Genomic DNA, 27396 nt, shown 5'->3' with positions numbered 1-27396 from the left:
TATAAAATAAACACTCCCTCTCTTCTATAACAGTTTCCAAGCATTTGAATGTCAACAGAAGCAATTATATATTTTCTCATTTCTTTTCACATTGGAAGATGCCTGTATGAACTAATTAGCGCACTGTTACAGAATGAAATGTGTCCTTTTAAACATTGGTCTACTACAGGAAATCACCTGTAACCCTCAACAGGAAGTTACTCTGAGACAGGAAGTAACCGCTGAGATGTCCTGAGATGTCTGACAGCCGGGTCCTGTCTCAGTTCAGACAGTCTAGATGAGCAATGTCCCATTGTCATAGTAACTGCTACATTGGAGAGTCACCTTCACATATTTTCTCCTTTTGAAAAACAATCATTCTCCCCTATGTCCATAGCCATTTTCACAATTTGGAAATGGCCGGAACTGCCGTGGAATCCCATTCGTTCAGTGATATGTCAGTCAGATAGAAGATCAGTTTGACCTATTGGATCGCTGGCCCTCTGATCAGCTAGTTTTCTACAGCATGTCACTAGATCAGCTAAGGTTTGGGCCTCCCCAGGTCAAAGGTATTTATATATATAGAGAGAGAAGCAGAAGAAGAAATATAAAAATAAGAGAAATTAGGGAGAAAGGAGGCAGAATGGAAATGTGACGTCAGGGAGCATTGAGTGTTTCTACTGAACCCAATGTTAAGAAATGGCTAGAACTGTTTCTATTAGCATCATTAGCAGTGTTAATGTGTGTACTAAGAAGCAAAATAGCTGAACAGTGGAACGAGTTGCTGTGAAAAAAACGACGTTAGTTAGTGGACTCTTGAATGTTGCTTCTCCAACTCAGAAAACAGTCTAAGGTCAGAAATCAAAAAATTACAAACGCATGCGCTAGTGATGACTTGTCCAAGAATGTACTGCCTTGAGTGCTGATACCAATCTGTGTCACAGTCAAGAATTCGACATTGGGCTTCTTCTCGGCAGCGTTCTAATACGTCAACCTTTAACTCCAGTCAAAATGGCCGTTACAAGTACCTTGCGCAGGTTCCTATCGCCATGGCAACGCCCACAGATACCACTGCTCATCCAGTCTCTGTCAGACACAGATCTCTATAGCAGTAGCCATCACCATCTGGCCCTTGGTCTTCTCTCGACCAAGAGAAGAGTGGTGCTGGCCAGGAGACTCCTCCTGAGGGGAGTGGGGGTCAGAGAGGACGCTCCTCTTCAGGGGCGCTGGGCGCAAGAGGGAGGTTGTTCCTGGGGGAGTGGAGGGCTCTGGGTGTCTGTGGGAACGCAATGAGGAGGAGGACAAAGAGGAGGTAGAGGTGCAGCCTGCAGGGCATACACCAGATGAACTGGACCTCTCGCCTCGCTTGGCTTGGTAGGAGGCACGGCGTCGGAGCTCGCTGACCAGCTCGTACTTGACAAAGCAGAAGACGTCCTTCACGCCGCATCGCTTCTCAGGTTCGGCAGCTAGCAGCCGCTGGAACATGCGCAGGGCGTCGTCAGTGAAGCGGCGCCACTGGGATGGGTAGGCCGCCGTGGGATACTCCGCCCGCTGCCAGCGCCTGAACTCCTCATAGAATGCGTCAGTAGGCAGCGCTGCCTCCCAGGGGAAGTTACCGGTCAGCATGCAGAAGACAAGCACTCCAAACGCCCAGATGTCCAGACTGGTGGTCACCAGGAAGCCTTCGGCACGACTGGCGCGGCACACCTCCGGCGCTGTGTACGGGATGGTGCCACTCACGCGCTTCACCCGGCAGCCCACTCTCCGCGTCATGCCAAAGTCAGCCAGCTTGACGCGTCGGCACTCGCGGTCGAAGAGGAGCACATTTTCGGGCTTGACGTCACGGTGCACCAGGTTCTTGCTGTGCATGAAGTCCAGAGCCAGACCCAGCTGCTGCATACAGCGCTTAACCATCTCCTCCGGAAGACCCACCTACAGGGAGGAGAGGAGGAAGGAGTGAAGAAAGAGAAAGTGGTGTCAGTTTTAGATTTTACAGTAGGGGAGGAAAACGAAGTACAATAAATGAAATGAGAAAGAAATAGAATAGAGGTGTAGAGGGACTAAAGTGGGACAAAGAGGCTCTTGTTAAGCGTTATATTGCACTCATCTTTAACAACCTAGAATAAGAACCTTTGAGTCTGGGTACCAGTCCCTCCACTGAAATTAAACGAGAGCCCTACAGTACACTAAATGAGTATGCAGCTCAAGTCTGAGTAAGGACAAGGTTCCAATCCCAGAACCACAGTGCTTTGAAACACTGTGTTTGATTGGCTAGGGTGTGGGAGAACAGTGATTGGTGTGGAGATAAGTACAATCCAGTACCAGTAAGGTACCTGGGGAGGAATGATGTCGAACAGGTCTCCAGCGGGGGCATACTCCTGTCCAAAGACGTAGCTATCCTCGGTCTCGAAGAGTACGTCCAGGACTTTGATGATAAATGGGCTGCAGCTCAGTGTTCCCGTCAGGCTGTACTCCCTCAAGAAGCTCTTCAGCTTCGTCTTGCTCTTGGTCACAAACTTCAGAGCCATTTTGGTGCCTGATATGTACACACAGTGATGGACAGAATTAATGAATTAATACTTTAATGTCCAATAGGGAAATGTGTTTGGCAACATTTCAGAAGATAGACAGGCAGACACACGCACGCACACAGAAGCAAGCACACGCTCACACACACGCCTGAGTTAAATACGTTACAACAACTCACATACTGTATCAACATTCTGTATAGCAAGATTATTATAGTTTTTTATATTCGTTTTTATTTCTATTAGTGTTGGGATTTGTATTTGGAATTCAGTTTAGTTTCAATTAGTTTTTAGACCTGTTTCAGTTGTATAAAGTAATTATTATTTCATTTTTATATTATTACGTTACAGTTTTAGTGTTAGAGACAGAAAGCATGCGTGGGCCAGGCTAGGTGCCATTTGTGTTGTATAGTTTTTGTGTGTGTGTTTTTTCCAGGGGGCAGCAATACATAAGGTGATAGATCAGGTCATAGGTTGGGTTAGGTTTAAAGGGGCAATCAGCAGTTGCTTCATACATGTTTTACTTAAATTAAATGATATTGATTCTTGAATAATATAATTTATAAATGCCTCATGAGCTTAGTTAAACTGTTATTCCCCATCAGAACTCAAAATATAAGCTTGTTTTACTTCATGTTTGTAAACAAAGTAAATGTAAACAAACACTGTAAAGCCTCAAAGCATGGTTAAAACTATAATTGTGATATCATGGATGGTCAGTTCTTGTTTCCATAGCGCTGTCTATGAATTTGAGAGTGGTTACATTTCTCCAGAGCCATCCCTCAGCTTGTGGTGGGGAAAATGCTTTGGCTCTTTAAATGATAAAATAAATATCAATGTGAGTAGGATTTAAAAGGAACAGTGCTGAAACTGGTGCAAAAAAATATTGTGGAAGGAAACTCTCTCGCCCATATTTACACCAATCAAATGCTTTTTCACCTCAGTAGGACATATAAGAAGAATCAAGTTAGCAACCTAACGATTTTTTCTAGTGATAGCTAATGATAGTGATGTCATCTCAGATATCCCAGACCTTGAAGTATTATAACCGGTCTGTCCAGAGAGACTAATAGTGATACAAACTAGACCTATTTGAAACATTGGCATCTCCTGGCAGCATTTACCTGTCAGATTCAGTAGCTTGAAAACCCCATTAGTTTTTGTCTAAGCTTTGGGGGTAAAAATCTAACATTTTATTTTAGTTTGTTTTGGAGACAAAGATAATAGTTTCAGTATATTTTTAGTTTTTCAAACGGGTTTGTTAATTCTTTTATCTCAGTTTACTAAATCGTTTTTTCATGATTACTTTTAGTTTCAGTTTATTATTATAACCTTGCTGTACAGTATCAGAGAAATATCTTAGGCAAGGCAATATAAACTTAACTGACATGTATTAAGTGAATTGAACTAAATATGCCTGATTCTGTGTATCTGATACAATTCGAATCTGTTATTTTTCCTGCAGTCTGAACAGCCAAAAAGCACATGGAATCGGATATTTCAAGCCACATTCGTATGCCACCTTCGTAGGTGGTTTGAAGTCAGAAATCTGATTCCTGGCCATGTGACTGAATGGTAAAATCTGATTTATTTGCCCTCAAGTGGTTTTTAGACTCTTATTTGGCATATCTTGACATTTGCTAGCTACTCTGTTGACAGTTTGACAAGAACATGTGGTAGATAACTGACTTGTTAATTGCTTAAAAAAACTCATTACTGAACGTGCTAGAAAGCTAAACAGCTACTTTGCTGCCTAGTTGACTGTTGTGGCTAGCCAAAAAGGACTTGTTTTGAAAGTTGGATCATCATCCTTTGAGGCTTTGAAAGTGTTCTTACCCTATGATTTTGAACATTCAAAGCAACTGGGAAACGTCCATGGCAGGCATTGTCATCTGAGCTTGCTACATAACTTCTGAGTGAGAGGAAGCATGAGCACCATCACAAATCAGCCTACACCACTGCACACATACCCGTCATTACTATGACAACTATGGTAGCCTTCTCAGCAAATGACTGCTGTCTGAACACACACAAACCCGATTTGGTCACTTGTAGTTTAGTCCAAAATGGATTTGAAAAACAAAACTGATTTGAGCATTAAGGCCTTCACTTTTACCCAGTCTAATGCCATCTTCAGTTGAATGGCATGTAACCTTGTACTTAACTTTCAACCTGAATAGCCCTGTCACCCTGACATCTTACACTATGGTGACCTTTGACCTCACAATCCCCTGTCACGGTAGTGCCCTTTTTCATTGACCGTTGACATGTAAACTCTATGGAAACTTTTGCCGCCAACAATGTCCCTTCACCACACCCATGCCCTCTGACTCACCCTGTGTGCGGTGTGCCACCAGGTCCACCTTGCCATAGGTGCCCTTGCCCAGCTCGCGGATGTGCTCGTAGTGTTTTGCCACGTCTGCACCCGGCAGGGAGGTAATGGCCAGGGCCTGCATGTCCTCCACGGGCACCCCTCCACCACCGCAGTAGCCCACCTTGGAGTTGGGAGAGCCTCCACCACCCACCCGGCCCGGCCCCAACAGAGACAGGCTCACCTTGACGCTGTGGGGAAGACTAGGGACAGAACAAAACACAAACAGACAACATAAATTCATGTGTCTGAGACAAGAAAAACTGTGTTACGCTAAATACAGCAGGCTTATTGGCGATAACACACATAAATGTGACAACTTGACCTTGAATGTCATTCAGTGTGTGTGGCCCAACGCTCTAACCACTAGGCTACCTGAAGTAATAAAGTCTCTGTATCAGCCGTAGAGAGAAACGGCCAGCTCTTGGCAATGTTCCTCAGGTGGTAAAAAGCTATTTTGGTCACATTCCTAATATGTGACTTGAAAGTTTGTTCAGAATCTAAAATAACACCTAGGTTTTTTTACCTGGTGTTTTATCTTTTTTTGCCTGTGAATTAAAATACGCGGCTTGATTCTCTCTCTGTGCTTTGGCTCCAACAATAAGTACCTCGTTCTTGTCTTGATTTAGCTGGAGGAAGTTGTGAGCCATCAAAGTATTTAAATCACTAATACAGTCTAATAATTTATCCGTGGAGCTAAAATCCTCTGGTGCCACAGAAATGTAAAGTTGTGTATCGTCTGCGTAGCAGTGAAAATCAATGCTGTGCTTTCCGATAATGCTGCCAAGAGGTAACATATATAAAAACTGAACAGTACCGGACGCCAAATCATACCTTGTGGAACGCCACATGTATTATGTATTTTCTCTGAGTTATGGTCACCAAGGGTGACAGAAAACTCTTGACTGGTTAAATAGGTCCTAAACCAATTTAGAACTGGACCGGAGAGGCCAACCCAACTCTCCAGTCAGTCCAGAAGGACATCATGGTCAACTACGTTCTAGGATCTCTGAGGAATACATACGAATGCGATTTGACTGGTTGAAACAACGTTTAGGGTGAGATTTTCACAGATTCCTTTCTTTGCGAATTGAACGAGTGGAAATACAAAATCGATCGTGCATGCTATATGGACCTTTTTAGGATATGAAAAAGGATTTGATCTAACAACACTTCACATTATCTCTGGGACCTGAAGGAGGGTGTGGGGTGGGTTGGGTATATGGGGTGAGTGCTTGGAATTGAGGTGGGTGGACTGAGGTAGGGCGGAGAGGTAGGGAAGGGACTGGGGGATCTTGTGTAGAGGGAGGAAGGGAGGGTGGTTAGGATATGGTAAAATCTTTGTACTTACATTGATGTACATTTTGTAAAACTTCAATAAAAAATGTATATATATAAAAGAAAAAAAGATGAGTTAACTTCTATGGGCTACGTGGGACGCTAGCACCTGCGGGACACAGCCAGTGAAATATCAGGGCGGCAAATTCAAAAACAACAAAATGTCATAATTCAACTTTCTCAAACATACAACTATTTTACACCATTTTAAAGATACACTTCTCCTTGATGTAACCACATTGTCCGCTTTCAAAAAGACTTTACAGTGAAAGCAAAACATTAGATTATGTTAGGAGAGTACATAGACAACAATAATCACACAGCCATTTTCCAAGCAAGGACATGTGTCAATAAAACCCAAAACACAGCTAAATGAAGCACTAACCATTGACGATCTTCATCAGATGACACTCCTAGGACATTATGTTACACAATACATGTATGTTTTGTTCGATAAAGTTAATATTTATATCCAAAAACTGCATTTTACATTGGCGCGTGATGTTCAGAAAATGTATTCCCACCAAACTTCCAGTGAATGTGCACATCAATTTACAAAAATACTCATCATAAACGTTGACAAAATATATAACAATTATTTAAAGAATAATAGATAGACTACTCCTGGATGCAACCGCTGTGTCAGATTTTAAAATAGCTTTACGGAGAAAGCACATTTTTCAATATTCTGAGTACATAGCTCACCATCACAGAAAGCTATACAGACACCCGCCAAGTTCGGGGCACCTAAACTCAGAATTAGTATTAGAAATATTCTCTTACCTTTGCTGATCTTTGTCAGAATGCACTCCCAGGACTGCTACTTCCACAAGAAATGTTGTTTTTGTTCAAAATACTCCATATTTATGTCCAAATACCTCCGGTTTTTTTCGTGCGTTTAGAGCACTATCCAAAGGCATAACGCGCGAGCGCGGAACCAGAGACGAAAAGTCAAAATGTTCCATTACCGTACTTAGAAGCATGTCAAACGCTGTTTAAAATCAATCTTTATGGTATTTTTAACGTAAAATTGCGATAATATTCCAACCGGACAATAGCGCGCGCGTGGGATCGAGCATATCCAATCCCTTTATTGCCAGGCAGTCCACTCAGTAACTGAGCTCCTATTATCTGCCCAGTGACTGGAGAATGCTCAAAACACTTTCTGAAGGCTGTTGACAGCCAATGGAAGCCTTAGGAAGTGCAACGTAACCCCACAGATACTGTAGTTTCGAAAGGGACTAGAAAGAAGAACTACAATTCTCAGATCCTCCACTTCCTGGTTGACTTTTTCTCAGGTTTTTGCCTGCCATATGAGTTCTGTTATACTCACAGACACCATTCAAACAGTTTTAGAAACTTCAGAGTGTTGTCTATCCAAATCTACTAATAATATGCATATTCTAGTTTCTGGGCCAGAGTAGTAACCTGTTTAAATTGGGTACGTTTTTCATCCGGCCGTGAAAATACTGCCCCCTAGCCCATGCAGGTTAATTGGAATGCAAGGCGGACTTAACAAACAAACAAACTAACATATTAATCTTGTCATTGTGTGTGACTGTTTTTATGTGCTGTGTGGTTACGTATTGTACACACAGATAGGGTTATTGATAAGGCTGATCTCACACGGAGATGTCATCTGTTGTGCATGGATATCACAACACTCACACACCCCATCAGTGTGTATTTCCCACACAGATGGGCCATTGGTAAGCGAGCAATCTCTCTCACACATACATACGCACACACACAGACAAAGAGACTAGTTCACTGAAGGCTCTTTCTCCCTCCCTCCACAGCCCAGCTTTTGTTCTTTGTTCTTCCTCTCGTCCAATTAAGATTACTCAGCTATCTTGTGGGAAGAAAGTAATAAATATTACATTATTAATTAGAGGGAAGAAACTGCAGTAGGGTGCATCTATTTGGAGCTGCCAGATCTTCACACGCTGGGACTAAACAAGGCCAAAATATAAGTGTGCCTCACTAAGTATCTTCTATCAGAACACATATACTCCTTTACTCAGTCACGATTAGAGCCAAGACCGAGAAATAAACATAAGTCACAGCACGTCTTCTGCCTAGGAGTGAAAACTGTACAGTGCATTGTCTATGCAGTATATACTGCATAGACAATGCATACCCCGTTCAAATATTTTGTCTTGCACATTCACCCTCTGAATGGCACACATACACAATCCATGTCTCAATTGGCTCAAGGCTTAAAAATCCTTCTTTAACCTGTCTCCTGCCCTTCATCTACACTGATTGAAGTGGATTTAACAAGTGACATCAATAATGGATCATAGCTTTCACCTGGATTCACCTGGTTAGTCTATGTCATGGAAAGAGCAGGTGTCCTTAAAATGTTATTGTATACTCATTGTATATGTAGCTCATTTGCTGTTATAAAAAAATAGCTTTGAACAGGTTGAGTTAAAAAAAGTGTTTCAACTGATTGAGTAGACCGGACTCCCCATCCCACTCCTGACCCATCAATCATAATGAACCCAGTAGATGAGAGACTGTTTGTTTACTGGCACTCCTTAAGCGCTAGCTGGCTAGCTGTAGTTGCAGCCGCGTAGGGCTCCAGGGGGGGAACATGCAACACTCCGGCATCAAATCTAATTGCATTACTCAGCCTCCACTAAGACAAAAACACCTCCGAACCTAAGACGCAGCCACCTCATTTCCTTTGCAGAACATGATTAAGAGACCCAGAATGGGATGAAGGGAAGAGAGATGCCATCAGCTGCAGTATAATGTTCTAAATAGGAACCGGGAAATGGGGATCCTGCAAAGTGCTTTGTGGGTGTGTTGATAGAGGGTTATGTGTGAGTCTGGGTTTGGATGAATGCGTGCACTGAATGTGTTGTGAATGTTTGAGTGTGTACAAGTGTGTGACTATGTGAGCTCAGTTTGCACATATATTGGTGTGTGTGTGTGTACCGCATGTGTTTGTTTGTGTGTGTGTCTGTGCACTCATTTGTGTGTGTGTGCCCATGTGCACACAGTCCTGCAGTGACACTATCAAAGGACCATTGTGTTCCCATATCTCCCAGAGAGCAGCTGCGGCTCTGCGTGAGGGAGGCCGAGCGTCTCCACCGGGCCTCTTTCCTCACGACTCAACATTAGTGTTCAGCTAAGGCCACATGCCCCACTGCGCTCCCATTCTGCCCAGCATGGATATATAGGGATTTCACTTGTGTGAGATCCTCATGTCCCAGAGTTTATTGAGCCAGTAAAATAACTAAAAAGAGTCTGCATACTCAAATGATTCATACACAAATTTCACTACTTGGATCAAAACACTTCAATATAGGTATGTCAATTAGATAATTCAGTATGGCTGCCATTAAAATGGGTGAGCAGATTGCAGATCTACTCTAGTCTCACATTTCCTATTCATGTATATTTCACTGGTCACCCCCAAAGCCAATCCCTCCTTTGGCTGCCTTGCCATCCAGTTCTCTGCTGCCAATGACTGGAACAAACTGCAAAAATCACTGAAACTGGAGACTCATATCTCCCTCACTAACTTTAAGCACCAGCTGTCAGAGCAGCTCACAGATCACTGCACCTGTACATAGCCCATTTGTAAATAGCCCATCCAACTACCTCATCCCCATACTGTATTTATTTATCTATCTTGCTCCTTTGCACCCCAGTTTCTCAACTTGCACATTCATCTTCTGCACATCTATCACTGCAGTGTTTAATTGCTATATTGTAATTACATCGCCACCATGGCCTATTTATTGCCTTACCTCCCTTGCACACAGTGTATAGACATTTTCTACTGTATTATTGATTGTATGTTTGTTTATTCCATGTGTAATTCTGTGTTGTTGTATCAAACTGCTTTGCTTTATCTTGGCCAGGTCGCAGTTGCAAATGAGAATTTGTTCTCTACTAGCCTACCTGGTTAAATAAAGGTGAAATAAAAAAATAAAAAATGTCATTCTTAGCACCTCTGAACCTTCATTGCTCAAGACTAGACTCTAGAGATCACCATATGCAGCAATTACATATTTTCTGCATTATTGTTTAATGTGCTGTGAACTGAAAAACGACCTCTCCAGCAGCAGTCAGCGCAGCACTACATCGCTAACCCTAACAGACAATCCACTGTGCAGAAATTGGTTAAAATAAACATTGTTTCAATGAATTGTGATGTGGAATCGATGTGGAAAATACATTGGAATTGAAAAAAGTCATAAACGTAAACTTTTATTTTGAGGGTAAAATTTCAACCACAGGATTATGTCATTCATCATGGTAACCAATTCTCAACATAGACAAACCTTATATAAAATATGTTGAATTTGTACCTTTGAAACAATGTCAGATATTCAACGTAAAATCCACTATAAGAAAAAAACTACAGGCTGGGCAGCACCTCCTACTGGAGAGTTTATATATCTACAGCTATCCCTTCGGTCTCCCATTCAAGGTTTTAACCAAACCCTTCTTAGCTTTGATATTTGTCACTGACTATAACCACTGTGCTATCATGAGAATGATGTCGAGAAATCTCCACATAATACATTTACTGTTCCTATCGAAGTCATTCCAAAGGGTAGGTTCAACAGAGCAAGTTAAATGGAACCATACTTTATCAATCATACATCATCAATGAAGCTATTTAGGCCTATATAGCGTTTGGTAAGTCATCAATAGCTATTGTTTAAATTCATCCCAGGATTAAACAAAAACTAGACAACAGATTTAGGCCTAGGGTTTCTAGCTTTGGTTGATGTCAAATGGAATCTACACGTTAATAATAAATATGTTGGAGTTACGTCTCCATCTCAACCAAAAATCTAAGAATAGGATTAAATCAAAATATATTTAAAAGTGCATTCAAGTTTGATTTGATTTAGTCTTATTCTTTAACTTTTTGGTTTTGGTTGAAAGGGGAACGGGAGTCCAACATATGAATTATGAATTTGTAGACAAAGTGGAATTATAGCCAGACTCAGTGGCAGAGATGGAGCTTCTCCTTCAAATGTTGGACAACCAAGCACAATTCAGTATTACTTTTCTAAGACAGTAAATAGTCTAATGTTACGGATACCTGACAAACTAATGTAACATTATTTATTCAACCTTAAAATGAGTAACACATCCATGACCACATTTTGAGATTACTGTAACAATAAATGTCTTCTTATGTAATCATATACATAGAAAGCCTCCATGTTCAGGGTCGCAGGTCTGTGGAAATCTTCACAATTGCTGTAATAATCTGTGCAGAATCTCAAACGGCATTGATCACTTGCACCATGTACTTCAATGTAATCTCAACTGCAATCCAGGTCATTTGATTGTGCTATTAGATGAAGCACAGTGATAACACATTAACCTGTCTAGGACCGGCGGGACGAATTCGTCCCACCTACGTAACAGCCAGTTGAATCCTGTGGCGCGATTTTCAAAACCTTTGAAATGCTATTACATCAATTTCTCAAACATATGACTATTTTACAGCTATTTAAAGACAAGACTCTCGTTAATCTAACCACACTGTCCGATTTCAAAAAGGCTTTACAACGAAAGCAAAACATTAGATTATGTCAGCAGAGTACACAGCCAGAAATAATCAGACACCCATTTTTCAAGATAGCATATAATGTCACAAAAACCCAGAAGACAGCGAAATGCAGCACTAACCTTTGATGATCTTCATCAGATGACACACCTAGGACATTATGTTATACAATACATGCATGTTTTGTTCAATCAAGTTCATATTTATATCAAAAACCAGTTTTTCACATTAGCATGTGACGTTCAGAACTAGCATACCCCCCGCAAACTTCCGGGGAATTTACTAACAATTTACTAAATTACTCACGATAAACGTTCACAAAAAGCATAACAATTATTTTAAGAATTATAGATACATTACTCCTCTATGCACTCGATATGTCCGATTTTAAAATAGCTTTTCGGATGAAGCACATTTTGCAATATTCTGAGTAGATAGCCCGGCATCACAGGGCTAGCTATTTAGACACCCACCAAGTTTAGCCTTCACCAAAATCCCATTTACTATTAGAAAAGTTTGATTACCTTTCCTGTTCTTCGTCAGAATGCACTCCCAGGACTTCTACTTCAATAACAAATGTAGGTCTGGTCCAAAATAATCCATAGTTATGTTCCAACAGCGACGTTTTGTTCGTGCGTTCCAGACACTATCCCAAATGCGCACGGCGCATTTCGTGACAAAAGATTTCTAAATATTTCATTACCGTACTTCGAAGCATGTCAACCGCTGTTTAAAATACATTTTTATGCCATTTTTCTCGTAAAAAAGCGATAATATTCCGACCGGGAATCTGCAATTAGGTAAACAGCCGAAAGAAAATACTGCACGGGGTCGAATCGGGCATGCGCCTAATTCCATTGTCCTCTGATAGACCACTTGGCAAAGGCGATTATGTGTTTCAGCCTGAGGCTGCGTCGTCATCGTTCAGGTTTTTCCCAGGCTCTGAGAGCCTATTGGAACCGTAGGAAGTGTCACGTTACAGCTAAGATCCTGACTCTTCAATAAACAGAAGCAAGAACAACAACACCTTGTCAGACAGGCCACTTCCTGCATGAAATCTTCTCAGGTTTTTGCCTGCCATAGGAGTTCTGTTATACTCACAGACACCATTCAAACAGTTTTAGAAACTTTAGGGTGTTTTCTATCCAAAGCCAATAATTATATGCATATACTAGTTACTGGGCAGGAGTAGTAACCAGATTAAATCGGGTACGTTTTTTATCCGGATGTGAAAATACTGCCCCCTAGCCCAAATAAGTTAAGTTGTTGTATAAATAAACAACATTTCTGACATTGTATTCCCATTTTAACTTTGTTGTGCTTTTAAAAATGGTTGAAAGTGCAGCGATAACACATTTACGTGATAAGTAAACCAAAAATCAGACATTGATTTTCCATTGGAATTTGGTGGTGCTTTTCGATGTTTGAAAGCATAGTGATAACACATTGGGAATTCAACAAACTTTTGGCTGTCTTTTTGAGTGGGTCAAAATAGGTTGGAATCTCATTGCTTAACATATCTGCCAAATATTACCCAATTCTCCATGTTGCAATGATGTGGTGTGCCCAGTGGGAAGATATCCCCTTTAAAGCCCAGAATGCCCCTAACGGACAAAAACATACCCTTTAAGATCCAGAATAGTCTGCACCAGATGTGGCTGGTGGGAGGAGCTATAGGAGGACGGGCTCATTGTAAGGGCTGGATTGGTATAAATGGAACGGAGTCAAACATGTGGCTTCCATATGTTTGATACCATTCCATTAATTCCATTCCAGCCATTAAAATGAGCCTGTCCTCCTATAGCTCCTCCTACCAACCTCCTCTGGTTCACACTAACAAACAGACAGAACCTGTGTAAGCGTGCACGTGCACACACACACAAATATCAAAATGGTAACAGCTTGGACCTCCACATGCATAGACACGAGATGGCTAGTGGAATAGCCAGACAACCTTTACTGAGCAAACTCTTGGCTTGAGAATAGAATAGAGCTGAATCCTGGGAGACTAATGCCAAATGGTCTCTTTTTTGTTCTCAGTTTGTGTATCTGTCTCATGTACAGCTAACTGCCAAAATAAAGAAACACCAACATAAAGTGTCAAAAGGGAGTTGGGCCACCACGACCCAGAAGAGCTTCAATGCACCTTGGCATAGATTATACCAGACACCGACACATTGACAAAAAATTCTATAATTTGGTGTTTTGTTGATGGGGTGGAAAAAAATATTGTCTCAGCCGCCTCTCCAGAATCTCCCAACAGTGTTCAATTGTGGATGGGGGCACTGTCATCCTATGGAAGCATAGCCATGGTAGACTCCCTTCACAAAACAGCGCAAACTGGCTCTAACCAGAATAGAAAGAGGAGTGGGAGGGAAGTAGTACACAGCGTTGTACTAGATCTTCAGTTTCTTGGCAATTTCTCACATGGAATAACCTTCATTTCTCAGAACAAGAATAGACTGACGAGTTTCAGAAGAAAGTGCTTTGTTTCTGGTCATTTTAAGCCTGTAATCGAACCCACAAATGCTGATGTTCCAGATACTCAACCAGTCTAAAGAAGGCCAGTTGTATTGCTTCTTTAATCAGGACAACAGTTTTCAGCTGTGCTAACACAATTGCAAAAGGGTTTTCTAATGCTCAATTAGCCTTTTAAAATGACAAACTTGGATTAGCTAACACAACGTGCCATTGGAACACAGGAGTGATGGTTGCTGATAATAGGCATCTGTATGCCAATGTAGATATTCCATTAAAAATCAGCCGTTTCCAGCTACAATAGTCATTTTCAACATTAACACTGTATTTCTGATCAATTTGATGTTATTTTAATGGACAAAATGTTTTGCTTTTCTTTCAAAAACAAGGACATTTCTACGTGACCCCAAACTTTTGAACAGCAATATATTTTACATATATACATATATACACACACACAGTTGAAGTCGGAAGTACAAACACTTAGGATAAAGTCATTAAAACTCATTTTTTAACCACTCCACAAATTTATTGTTAACAAACTATAGTTTTGGCAAGTCGGTTAGGACATCTACTTTGTGCATGACACAGTAATTTTTTCAACAATTGTTTACAGACAGATTATTTCACTTATCACAATTCCAGTGGGTCAGAAGTTTACATACACTAAGTTGACTGTGCCTTTCCAGAAAATTATGTCATGAATTTAGAAGCTTCTGATAGGCTAATTGACATCATTTGAGTCAATTGGAGGTGTACCTGTGGATGTATTTCAAGGCCTACCTTCAAACTCAGTGCCTCTTTGCTTGACATCATGGGAAAATCCAAAGAAATCAGCCAAGACATCAGAAAATAATTTGTAGACCTCCACAAGTCTGGTTCATCCTTGGGAGCTAATTTACAAACTCCTGAAAGTACCACGTTCATCTGTACAAACAATAGTACACAAGTATAAACACCACGGGACCACGCAGCCGTCATACCGCTCAGGAAGGAGACGTGTTCTCTCTCCAAGAGATGAACGTACTTTGGTGTGAAAAGTGCAAATCAATCCCAAAACAACAGCAAAGGACCTTGTGAAGATGCTGGAGGAACAAAAGTATCTATATCCACAGTAAAACGAGTCCTATATCGCCATAACATGAAAGGCCGCTCAGGAAGGAGGAAGCCACTGCTCCAAAACCGCCATAAAAAAGCCAGACTATGGTTTGCAACTGCACAATTTTTAAGATTGTAAAAAACTGAGTTTAAATGTATCGTTTAAATGTATCGTACTTTTTGGAAAAATGTCCTTGGTCTGATGAAACAAAAAAAGAACTGTTTGGCCATAATGACCATCATTATGTTTGGAGGAAAAAGGGGGATGCTTGCAAGCTGAAGAACACCATCCCAACCGTGAAGCACGGCGGTGGCAGCATCATGTTGCAGGAGGGACTGGTGCACTTCACAAAATAGATGGCATCATGAAGGAGGATAATTATGTGGATGTATTGAAGCAACATCTCAAGACATCAGTCAGGAAGTGGACAATGACCCCAAGCATACTTCCAAAGTTGTGGCAAAATGGCTTAAGGACAACAAAGTAATGTTATTGGAGTGGCCATCACAAAGCCTTGACCTCAATCAAACAGAAAATGTGTGGGCAGAACTGAAAAAGCGTGTGCGAGCAAGGAGGCCTACAAACCTGGCTCAGTTACACCAGCTCTGTCAGGAGGAATGGGACAAAATTCACCCAACTTGTGGAAGCTTGTGGAAGGCTTGTGGAAGGCTACCCAAAATGTTTGACCAAATTTAAACAATTTAAAGGCAATTCTACCAAATACTAATTGAGTGTATGTAAACTTCTGACCCACTGGGAATGTGATGAAAGAAATAAAAGCTGAAATAAATCACTCTCTTAACTATTTTTCTGACATTTCACACTCTTAAAATAAAGTGGTGATCCTAACTGACCTAAGACAGGGAATTTTTAAGATTGTGAAAAACTGAGTTTAAATGTTTTTGGCTAAGGTGTATGTAAACTTCCGACTTCAACTGTGTGTCTGTATATATAATGCCCAGAAATATATGGGGGATTGGAAGTGATGCAGACAATTACATTGATGGAAGCTACAATCTGTAATATTAAAGCGGATCTACCCCCTAAAATGTTATTTTTAAATTAATAAATAAAACAAAAATAAAATGTTTACATTATTTCGGCAGTTACCTGTATGTCCTCTTTGTTATTTACTAAACGTAGCATTGTTTAGTGTAAACATTGTTTGTCTTGAATCTATAATTGATCCCTCCTGCCTCGTCTCATCTATCTTACAATTCTGTTCTGTTTGAGTGTCTATTCATCTCTAGTCATATTGGTGTGAAATTAACATTACATTTCCATGGGAACTGTCTCCTCTGATAATAGATGCAGCTAGGCAACTTCAAGTGGACATCTCCCTCTTACACTTTAAAAGGTCCAATATCAAATCATTTCCGGGTAACAATTAAGTACCTTACTGTGATTTTAATTGGAAACAATGGTCAATTTATTTCATAAATACATTACAAAAGTATGTGGACACCTGCTCACCGAACATCTCATGGACATTAATATGGAGTTTATTCCCCCTTTGCTGATATAGCAGCCTCCACTCTTCTGGAAAGGCTTTCCACTAGATGTTTAAACATTGCTGTGAGGACTTGCTTTCATTCAGCCACAAGAGCATTAGTGAGGTTGAGAACAGATATTGGGCAATTAGGCCTGGCTCACAGTTGGCATTCCAATTCATCCCAAAGGTGTTGGATGGGGTTGAGTTAACGGCTCTGTGCAGGCCAGTCAAGTTCATCCACACCGATTTTGACACACCATTTCTGCATGGACCTCACTTTGTACACGGGGGCATTGTCATGCTGAATCAGGAAAGGGCCTTCCCCAATCTGTTGCCACAAAGTTGGAAGCACAGAATCATCTAGAATGTCTTTGTTGGCTGTAGGGTTAAGATTTCCCTTCACTGGAACTAAGGGGCGTAGCCCAAACCATGAAAAACCGCCCTCAGACCATTGTTCCTCCTCCACCAAACTTTACAGTTGGCACTATGCAGTCGGGCAGGTAGCATTCTCCAGGCATCTGCCAAACCCAGATTCGTCTGTCCGACTGCCAAATGATGAAGCATGATTCATCACTTCAGAGAACACATTTCCACTGCTCCAGAGTCCAATGGTGGTGAGCTTTACACCACTGCAGCTGACGCTTGGCATTGCGCATGGTGATCTTAGGCTTGTGTGCGGTTGCTTGGCCATGGAAACCCATTTCATGAAGCTCCCGACTATCAGTTCTTATGTTGACGTTGCTTCCAGAGTTAGTTTGGAACTCGGTAGTGAGTGTTGCAACTGAGGACTGACGATTTTTATGAGCTATGCGCTTCACCACTCCGCAGTCCCGTTCTGTGAGCTTGTGTGGCCTACCACTTCGCAGCTGAGCTGTTGTTGCTCTTAGATATTTCCACATTCCAATAACAGCACTTACAGTTGCCTGGGGCAGCTCTAGCAAGGCAGAAATTTGACAAACTGACCTTTTGGAAAGGTGGCATCCTATGACGGTGCCAGGTTGAAAGTCACAGGGCTCTTCAGTAAGGCCATTCTACTGCCAATGTTTGTCTATGGAGATTGCATGGATGTGTGCTAGATTATATACTCCTATAAGCAACGGGTGTGGCTGAAATAGTCAAATTCACTCATTTGAAGGGGTGTCCACATACTTTTGTATATACAGTTGAAGTCGGACATTTACATACACCATAGCCAAATACATTTAAACCCAGTTTTTCACAATTCCTGAATTTAATCCTAGTAAAAATTCCCTGTCTTAGGTCAGTTAGGATCACCACTTTATTTTAAGAACGTGAAATGTCAGAATAATAGTAGAGCGAATTATTTATTTCGGCTTCTATTTCTTTCATCACATTCCCAGTGGGTCAGAAGTTTACATACACTCAATAAGTATTTGGTAGCGTTGCCTTTAAATTGTTTAACTTGGGTCGAACGTTTTGGGTAGCCTTCCACAAGTTTCCCACAATAAGTTGGGTGAATTTTGTCCCATTCCTCCTGACAGAGCTGGTGTAACTGAGTCAGGTTTGTAGGCCTCCTTGCTCGCACACGCTTTTTCATTTTTTCCCACACATTTTCTATGGGATTGAGGTCAGGGCTTTGTGAAGGCCACTCCAAGCCATTTTGCAACAACTTTGGAAGTATGCTTGGGATCATTGTCCATTTGGAAGAACCTTGCGACCAAGCTTTAACTTCCTGAATGATGTCTTGAGATGTTGCTTTAATATATCCACATAATTTAGCCCCTCATGATGCCCTCTATTTTGTGAAGTGCACCAGTCCCTCCTGCAGCAAAGCACCCCCACAACATGATGCTGCCACGGCGGTTTTGGAGCAGTGGCTTCTTCCTTGCTAAGCGGCCTTTCAGGTTATGTCGATATAGGACTCGTTTTACTGTGGATATAGATTCTTTTGTACCCGTTTCCTCCAGCATCTTCACAAGGTCCTTTGCTGTTGTTCTGGGATTGATTTGCACTTTTCGCACTAAAGTACGTTCATCTCTTGGAGACAGAAAGCGTCTCCTTCCTGAGCGAAATGACGGCTGCGTGGTCCCATGGTGTTTATACTTGTGTTCTACTGTTTGTACAGATGAACGTGGTACCTTCAGGCGTTTAGAAATTGCTCCCAAGGATGAACCAGATTTGTGGAGGTCTACAATTTATTTTCTGAGGTCTTGGCTGATTTATTTTGATTTTCCCATGATGTCAAGCAAAGAGGCACTGAGTTTGAGGGTAGGCCTTGAAATACATCCACACGTACACCTCCAGTTGACTTAAAGGATGTCAATTAGCCTATCAGAAGCTTCTAAAGCCATGACATCATTTTCTGAAATTTTCCAAGCTGTTTTAAGGCACAGTGTAACGCCCTGGCCATAGAGAGGGGTTTTTGTTCTCTATTTTGGTTAGGCCAGGGTGTGACATGGGTGGGCGTTCTATGTTTATTTTTCTATGTTGGTTTGTTTCTTTGGTTCGGCCGTGTGTGGCTCTCAATCAGGAACAGCTGTAGTTCGTTGTTGCTGATTGAGAGTCATACATAGGCAGCCTGTTTTTCCTTTGGGGTTTTGTGGGTGATTGTTTTCTGTCTAGGTTTGTGTTAACCTGTTAGGGCTAGGGGGCAGTATTGACACTGCTGGATAAAAAACGTACCCGATTTAATCTGGTTACTACTCCTGCCCAGTAACTAGAATATGCATATAATTATTGGCTTTGGATAGAAAACACTCCAAAGTTTCTAAAACTGTTTGAATGGTGTCTGTGAGTATAACAGAACTCAAATGGCAGGTCAAAACCTGAGAAGATTCTGTACAGGAAGTACCCTGTCTGACCATTTCTTGGCCTTCTTTGCCATCTCTATCCAAAACAAAGGATCTCTGCTGTTACGTGACACTTCCTACGGCTCCAATGGGCTCTCAGAAGGCGGCAAAAAGCTGAATCGTGGCTTTGCAGGCTCTGGCTGAAAAAAAGTAGCGCGTTTGGGTAGTGGCTGGTTACAGTACTGTGAGACTCAGGCACGTGCCCGCGTCGACCGAATGCTTTGTTTTCTTTCCTCTGTTTACCTAAACGGAGATTCCCAGTCGGAATATTATCGCTTTTTTACGAGAAAAATTGCATAAAAATTGATTTTAAACAGCGGTTGACATGCTTCGAAGTACGGTAATGGAATATTTAGACATTTTTGGTCACGAAATGCGCCATGCTCGCCACCCTTATTTACCCTTTCGGATAGTGTCTTGAACGCACGAACAAAACGCCGCTGTTTGGATATAACAATGGATTATTTGGGACCAAACCAACATTTGTTATTGAAGTAGCAGTCCTGGGAGTGCATTCTGACGAAGAACACCAAACGTAATCAAACTTTTCTAATAGTAAATCGGAGTTTGGTGAAGGCTAAACTTGCTGGATGTCTAAATAGCTAGCCCTGTGATGCCGGGCTATTTACTGAGAATATTGCAAAATGTGCTTTCACCGAAAAGCTATTTTAAAATCGGACATATCGAGTGCATAGAGGAGTTCTGTATCTATAATTCTTAAAATAATTACGTTTTTTGTGAACGTTTATCGTGAGTAATTTAGTAAATTCACCGGCAGTGTTCGGTGGGAATGCTAGTTACATGCTAGTCACATGCTAATGTAAAAAGCTGGTTTTTGATATAAATATGAACTTGATTGAACAAAACATGCATGTATTGTATAACATAATGTCCTAGGGTTGTCATCTGATGAAGATCATCAAAGGTTAGTGCTGCATTTAGCTGTGGTTTGGGTTTATGTGACATTATATGCTAGCTTGAAAAATGGGTGTCTGATTATTTCTGGCAGGGTACTCTGCTGACATAATCTAATGTTTTGCTTTCGTTGTAAAGCCTTTTTGAAATCGGACAGTGTGGTTAGATTAACGAGAGTCTTGTCTTTAAAATGGTGTAAAATAGTCATAAGTTTGAAAAATTGAAGTTTTTGCATTTGTGAGGTATTTGAATAACGCGCCACGGGATTACACTGGCTGTTGAGTAGGTGGGACGCAAGCGTCCCACCTAGCCCATAGAGGTTAAAATTGGTTGTAGGACTACAACAATTCTGTTAAAGTAACAATGCATAGGCCTAGAACATGCATGGCCATCCTTGCTCCTAGAGATCTACTGGTTGTGCAGGTTTCTGTTCCAGCCCAGCCCTAACACCTGACATTCTGCTTATTATTTGTATTAGACACTACTTATTTAACTGTTACATTTTTGTTTTGGAGTAAGATGGATGTCTAAACTGCAGGTCAGCTTTTTTCGTCATTAATCTTGTTCTGGAGGCAGCTCTGCAGTGGTCACTAGCTAGCACAGCCACAAAGTCATAACATTTGATTTTAAACCTAACACTAACCCCACTGCTAACCCTAATGCCTATCCCTAACAAAAAGCAACAACAAAAAAATCCAGAACTTTTACAATATAGCCAATTTTGACTATATACCCCTACAACTCATCCAGAACGCCGCAGCCCGTCTGGTGTTCAACCTTCCCAAGTTCTCTCACGTCACCCCGCTCCTCCGCTCTCTCTACTGGCTTCCAGTTGAAGCTCGCATCCGCTACAAGACCATGGTGTTTGCCTACGGAGCTGTGAGGGGAACTGGCACCTCCGTACCTTCAGGCTCTGATCAGGCTCTACACCCAAACAAGGGCACTGCGTTCATCCACCTCTGGCCTGCTCGCCTCCCTACCTCTGAGGAAGCACAGTTCCCGCTCAGCCCAGTCAAAACTGTTCGCTGCTCTGGCACCCCAATGGTGGAACAAGCTCCCTCACGACGCCAGGACAGCGGAGTCAATCACCACCTTTCGGAGACACCTGAAACCCCACCTCTTCAAGGAATACCTAGGATAGCATAAAGTAATCCTTCTAACCCCCCCCTTAAAAGATTTAGATGCACTATTGTAAAGTGGTTGTTCCACTGGATATCATAAGGTGAATGCACCAATTTGTAAGTCACTCTGGATAAGAGCGTCTGCTAAATGACAAAATAATTCAATATCTTAATTTAGGATGATAGTAAATAAAGCAAACTTGCATATTTTAAATGATCAAATATTTCTCACAAGTTTAACCATTTAAGATTCAAAAAATCCTCCTAAGCACAATTTAACCAGGTGCTCTAGACTAGAGCATCCATAGGTCTTATGCAGCAGGCTGAACGTTTGATGTCCCTACTAACGAGAATTTAAAAAAAGGACAAGACTCATGACAATAAACATTAACCTGCTGTCACGTCCTGACCAATATTTAGGTATTAGTTGTATTATATTTGGTCAGGATGTGGCAGAGGTATATTTGTTTTGTATTATGGGGTTTTGTCTGTGGTGTAGTGGGGTGTGTTAGTGGTTGGTATAGGTTCTAGGGTTGTTGTTCTATGTATAGTTAATTGGGGTTGGACTCCCAATTGAAGGCAGGTGTGTTGAGTTGCCTTTGATTGGGAGTCCTATATAGTAGGGTGTGTGTGTCTTTGTGTTTCGTGGTTAGTTGTATTTTGCACTGCGTTATTATGCCTGTAAAACTGTCACTAGTCTTATTTCGTTTTCTTGTTTTTCCTCCGTGTTCACATTCGTTTAATAAATTAAGATGATGAGCACTAACTCCTCTGCGTATTGGTCCACGTTCTCCGACGAAGATTTCGCTATATCGTCTAGCGACGAAGAAATCTGTGTGAGAACTACCCACCTATACAGGACCAAGCAGCGGAGTAAAGAGCGGGACGCAGAATATTTGGATTATTCCGAAAAGTGGACTTGGGAAGAGATACTGGCCGGAGAGGGCCCGTGGAAGAAGGCTGGGGTGGAACGGGAATGCTACGTTGGGACACGTCTGGCTAGGAAGCCGGAGAGGCACCCCCAAGATTTTTTTTGGGGGGGGCACACGGGTAGTTTGGCTGGGCGTAGGAAGAGCCATAAGCCAGCTACCCGTGAGTGCAGGAAGGGGCGAAGAAGGTGGAGAGCACCGTGTTTCGCCGAGGTGCGCACTATCTCGCCCATACGCACGCACACACCCAGTCCGCCCTGTACCAGCACCCCGCTTGTGCAGGGCTACTAGTTCCAGCCAGGACGGGTTGTGCAGGCGGTGCGATCACGGCCACCTGTGCACGTCCATGGCCCAGTCTTTCCGGTTCCTGCCTCTCGGAGTATCCCGGAAGTGAGTACTCCCAGTCTAGCACGACCAGTACCAGCAACCCGGACCAAGCTTCCAAATATTCAGCCTAGTCCTGTTCAGCCTGTTCCCGCTCCCCGCACTAGCCCTAAGGTGCGTGTGCCCAGACTGGCACATCCAGTACCAGCCCCACGCATCAGGCATCTAGTGCGTCAGCCGAGCCTCACCAGTCTGGTGCCGCCAGAGCCGCTCGCCAGTCAGGAGTCGCCAGAGCCGCCCGCCAGTCAGGAGTCGCCAGAGCCGCCCGCCAGTCAGGAGTCGCCAGAGCCGCCCGCCAGTCAGGAGTCGTCAGAGCCGCCTGCCAGTCAGGAGTCGCCAGAGCCGCCCGCCAGTCAGGAGTCGCCAGAGCCGCCCGCCAGTCAGGAGTCGCCAGAGCTGCCCGCCAGTCAGGAGTCGCCAGAGCTGCCCGCCAGTCAGGAGTCGCCAGAGCTGCCCGCCAGTCAGGAGTCGCCAGAGCTGCCCGCCAGTCAGGAGTCGCCAGAGCTGCCCGCCAGTCAGGAGCCGCCAGAGCGGCCCGTCTGCCCGGAGCCGCCAGAGCGGCCCGTCTGCCCGGAGCTGCCAGAGCGGCCCATCTGCCTGGAGCTGCCAGAGCGGCCTGTCTGCCCGAAGGGGTCTGTTTGTGACCCAGAACCGACGGGGTATACCTGCGACCCGGAACCAAGGGGGTCGGCCTGCGACCCAGGACTGAGGGAATCTGCCTGTGACCCAGAACCGGGTGAGTCTGGCTACGATCCCAAATTAGAATCAAGTAACTGTGACTGTAATGAGTCTGCCTACAGACCGGGACCAAAGGAGTCGGCCTACGACCTGGAACCGAAGGAGTCTGCCTACTGTCCAAAGCCAAGCAAGTCTGTCTACGGTCTGGAGGGCAGTAGGCCAGAACCGGAGCCACCTCCAATATAGGTGGGTTGGGGAGGGGGGGTGTAGCACAGTGCCGTCGTTGACAGCAGCCACCCTCCCTTCCCTCCCTTTAGTTTAGGGGGTTTATTTTGGTATTGGGTTTTCTTTATGTTGGTGCATTCAGTGTATGCACTTTTAGGGGGGGGTAATGTCACGTCCTGACCAATATTTAGGTATTAGTTGTATTATATTTGGTCAGGACTTGGCAGAGGTATATTTGTTTTGTATTATGGGGTTTTGTGTGTGGTGTAGTGGGGTGTGTTAGTGGTTGGTATAGGTTCTAGGGTTGTTGTTCTATGTATAGTTAATTGGGGCTGCCAATTGAAGACAGTTGTGTTGAGTTGCCTTTGATTGGGAGTCCTATATAGTAGGGTGTGTGTGTGTCTTTGTGTTTCGTGGGTAGTTGTATTTTGCACTGCGTTATTTATGCCTGTAAAACTGTCACTAGTCTTATTTCGTTTTCTTGTTTTTCCTCCGTGTTCACATTCGTTTAATAAATTAAGATGATGAGCACTAACTCCTCTGCGTATTGGTCCACGTTCTCCGACGATGATTTCGCTATATCATCTAGCGACGAAGAAATCTGTGACACCTGCATCCAAACCCACTAACCATTTACACAGGCATTCTTCGTATGATAATAAATAAAGGTGTTGATTGTTGGAATTCAGTATAGTGTATTTTAAGGTCATTGAATATTCCTTGTTTGTCTGTTTTATTTGGTTGTCTCTCACTCTCATTTTGTCTGATGATATTGCATAGACGTGCAGCTGATGTCCTTGATCATTGGTTTGGCTATAACAATCCTTGTATGGCTGACCTTGGATGCAACCACACACCCGTGAGTCCAAATGTGCACTTCCCATTTCCATATTTCAAAACTCATGTAATTTACAATATCAACATTTATGATCGCTATGTTTGATTTACAGTTACAAGGATGACATGCGTCAGACCCTGGGTTGTCCTAAACAGAATGAGCCTATGTTTGTCATATTTTGAAGAAAATTTGCATTCATGAGTCCATTCTATGTGCACCAAAATTACAATATGTTTAGTTGAAGTGCCTTGTGAAAGCCTAACACTGTAAGATCATATTAGTTTAACTTAGCTAGTCATGTTCACAAATGATGCTCACCTGACCCAGATTGAGATTTATAATGGAAGTTTTTGGGGGATTGCCTCAACAACAACAGTAATTGTTTGATGGTGGGAATGCAGGGCTGTGTTCCAAACAGAAAACAATAAGTTTACCTGCGTCAGTTCCTCAATGGCAAAGCTAGGAGAGCTAAAAGAAAAGCACCTTTATAGTTGAAGGCGCTTTCCTTGAGTCATAAAAGTGCATTGAAATTACGAAGGAACTGTGCACAGTTTGGACAGATGTGTGTCCACTTGGAGACACCAGTTAGGCCTCTCACTCAAACCTTTGTAATATTTTTTTCTTATATGTTGCACCTACCCCAACATTTTCATGAATATTGTTATTATGTTACTAAATGTATCCAGAGTATTTTCAGATTTCATTATTGACAAATTCTGCAAAAAGTACAGTAAATGTAAAATGCACATAAAATTAACAGTTTAATGTTTGAATTCAGTCTTCAGTCAGGAGAACTGTTGTCTCCTCACCTTTGGTCTGATAATTTCTCCATAATCTCCAAAGTGTTCTCTTTCAATTGCTACCATGGTCATAATATGCTTTTTAGATTTATTCAGTTAGAAACATTTACATTTGGCCCTATCCATATAGGCGAATTTCCACATGTGTACAGGTTTAAACAAAGTATGGAACTGTTATTGCCATACAAGGTCAATTCAAGGAAGTATTGTTTTGTCATCAAGCAATACATGGTGAATTAAATGAATGTCCAACTCTTCGCTGTCATCATGTTTCATTTAGAGTACATTACTCCCCAGAAGGCTTGCAGCTTTTATTGTTTTTTGTTCAATAGAGTCAGACACTCATTTAAATGAGCATTACCAGTGAGATATTACCGCCACTGACCAGAGTGTACACTCACTTTATGATGCCTCCTGAGTGCCCATTTTGTTAATCTATTTGTGTATAATGGTACTGAATAGCAAATGCAGAGTGCTGCCCGGTAAAGGATACCCTGCCTGATTTAAAATGTACAGGCACTAGATTAATACCTTTTGGGGGATGAAAATGATGGTGGTGTTGTCGGAGTGAGTTTGGTTCAGAAGAGATCACTTTTACATTGACCTGACCTCATACCCTTGCCCCTTAAAGCTATCATGAAGATGTCACCTTTTCCTCAAAGAAAACACATTGCATGGTGAATAGTTAAAGTCTAAAGAAAATGTTCCTTATATATATATGGGAAATAGGCCTAATGACCCCAATCTGCTGAATGAATAATCCATAATCAAGTCCACTGGAAATCTTCAGACTACACCAAAAATTATGCACTTTTTTCAGCAAAATATTAGGGATCTTTCTCTGTGATGCATATAGCCTAAAGCATCATAGGCCTACAAACAAACAAACCCTATACTGACCAATAAATAACGGTTCATTGCGTTTATGATTTAAGTTGCCATTGCATCATATTTTACACGATGTATGGCTAGCCTATGTTAATCAGGTAACTTTCAAATGATCTGTGTGTGATAATCCGATCAGATGTTGAAACGAAACTCACCTGCTGGCGACCTGTCTCTCTCCTCCGTGGTCCTGCATTCGCGCGGTGCAAGGAGCACCTGCACTCTTCAATTGACCAGTTGATTCACTGGGGTCTGGTTGACGAGATCTCCTGTTTTTGATCTATTCTGATTTAAATTAAATGAATCATATTTCAACATTAACGAATGAGTCAATAATATGACAGTTTATAATAAAAGCACAATTATGCTGTGTTATTTTATCTGAAAAAAGTATAGCCTACAGTGTGAACTGAATTGCGGTCCGGGTTTGTGTCTTGTTTTCTCGTCTGTGTTGGTAATTCTCTGTTTGGTTCCGTGCGTAAAGGCTCTCTTCTGTTTTGGATTATTCGGTGCCACTGGAGAATTGACACTGTTATCTTCTATGGTTTGGTAATGGGTGGCAAGATGATCCGTTCCTCTATGGAAAGCGCACACCGCTCAACCTGCAAGGCAACGGCAGGCGGGTGTGTGTGTCTTTCGCTTTTCTTGTGGTCTGCATGACCCAATTCAGCACCACATCAAATGCATTCATTTGCAGCATACTTTTCAACCTGCGTGGAAAATGACACGACTCTCTATCTCCACCTATTCACTGTGTCTCAATTTCTCCTCTTTGCGTCAGGCTGGTATTGTCTGTTACTCCAAGCAAGGGAATATGTGGTCAGCTTTTTACTATCCCTTTCACAACTGTTCCCAATCTCAATCTCTCTGTAGCACTACCAGACAGCGCTTCATTGTTCCCAAAGATGATATGTTCTATTTAGCCTACAAGATAGCTGAGGGACCGCTCTAACAATGGAAATACATGTCCTCAATGAT

The 27396-nt window shown here is 42.3% G+C and overlaps 1 protein-coding gene across 2 annotated transcripts; it reads right to left on the bottom strand.

Annotated features, from left to right (window-relative positions):
- Positions 1-27396, bottom strand: LOC106578253 (serine/threonine-protein kinase SBK1). 2 transcript variants are annotated; one of them, XM_014156911.2, is made up of 5 exons: positions 26820-27396; positions 26577-26703; positions 4843-5081; positions 2313-2515; positions 1-1911 (listed from the first exon to the last, which is right to left on the bottom strand). In XM_014156911.2, exons 2-5 carry the CDS (start codon positions 26612-26614, stop codon positions 1069-1071), a joined length of 1323 nt encoding a protein of 440 aa, XP_014012386.1. In that variant the 5' UTR covers positions 26615-26703; positions 26820-27396; the 3' UTR covers positions 1-1068. The 2 variants fall into 2 exon arrangements, with proteins under 2 accessions (XP_014012386.1, XP_014012387.1); XM_014156912.2 differs by having other exon boundaries at positions 26577-26698.

The sequence above is a fragment of the Salmo salar genome, chromosome ssa19 (genome assembly GCF_905237065.1).
Source record: "Salmo salar chromosome ssa19, Ssal_v3.1, whole genome shotgun sequence".
Taxonomy (NCBI): domain Eukaryota; kingdom Metazoa; phylum Chordata; class Actinopteri; order Salmoniformes; family Salmonidae; genus Salmo; species Salmo salar.
This window is presented reverse-complemented; position numbering and strand designations above follow the sequence as displayed.

Coding starts and splice junctions, on each gene's coding strand:
- LOC106578253 (XM_014156911.2), bottom strand. CDS start 26,614: ATGCAGGACCACGGAGGAGAGAGACAGGTCGCCAGCAG. Junction 5,082..26,576: donor GAGAGACAGGTCGCCAGCAG/GTGAGTTTCGTT, acceptor TTCTGTCCCTAG/TCTTCCCCACAGCGTCAAGG. Junction 2,516..4,842: donor GGTGGCACACCGCACACAGG/GTGAGTCAGAGG, acceptor TGTACATATCAG/GCACCAAAATGGCTCTGAAG.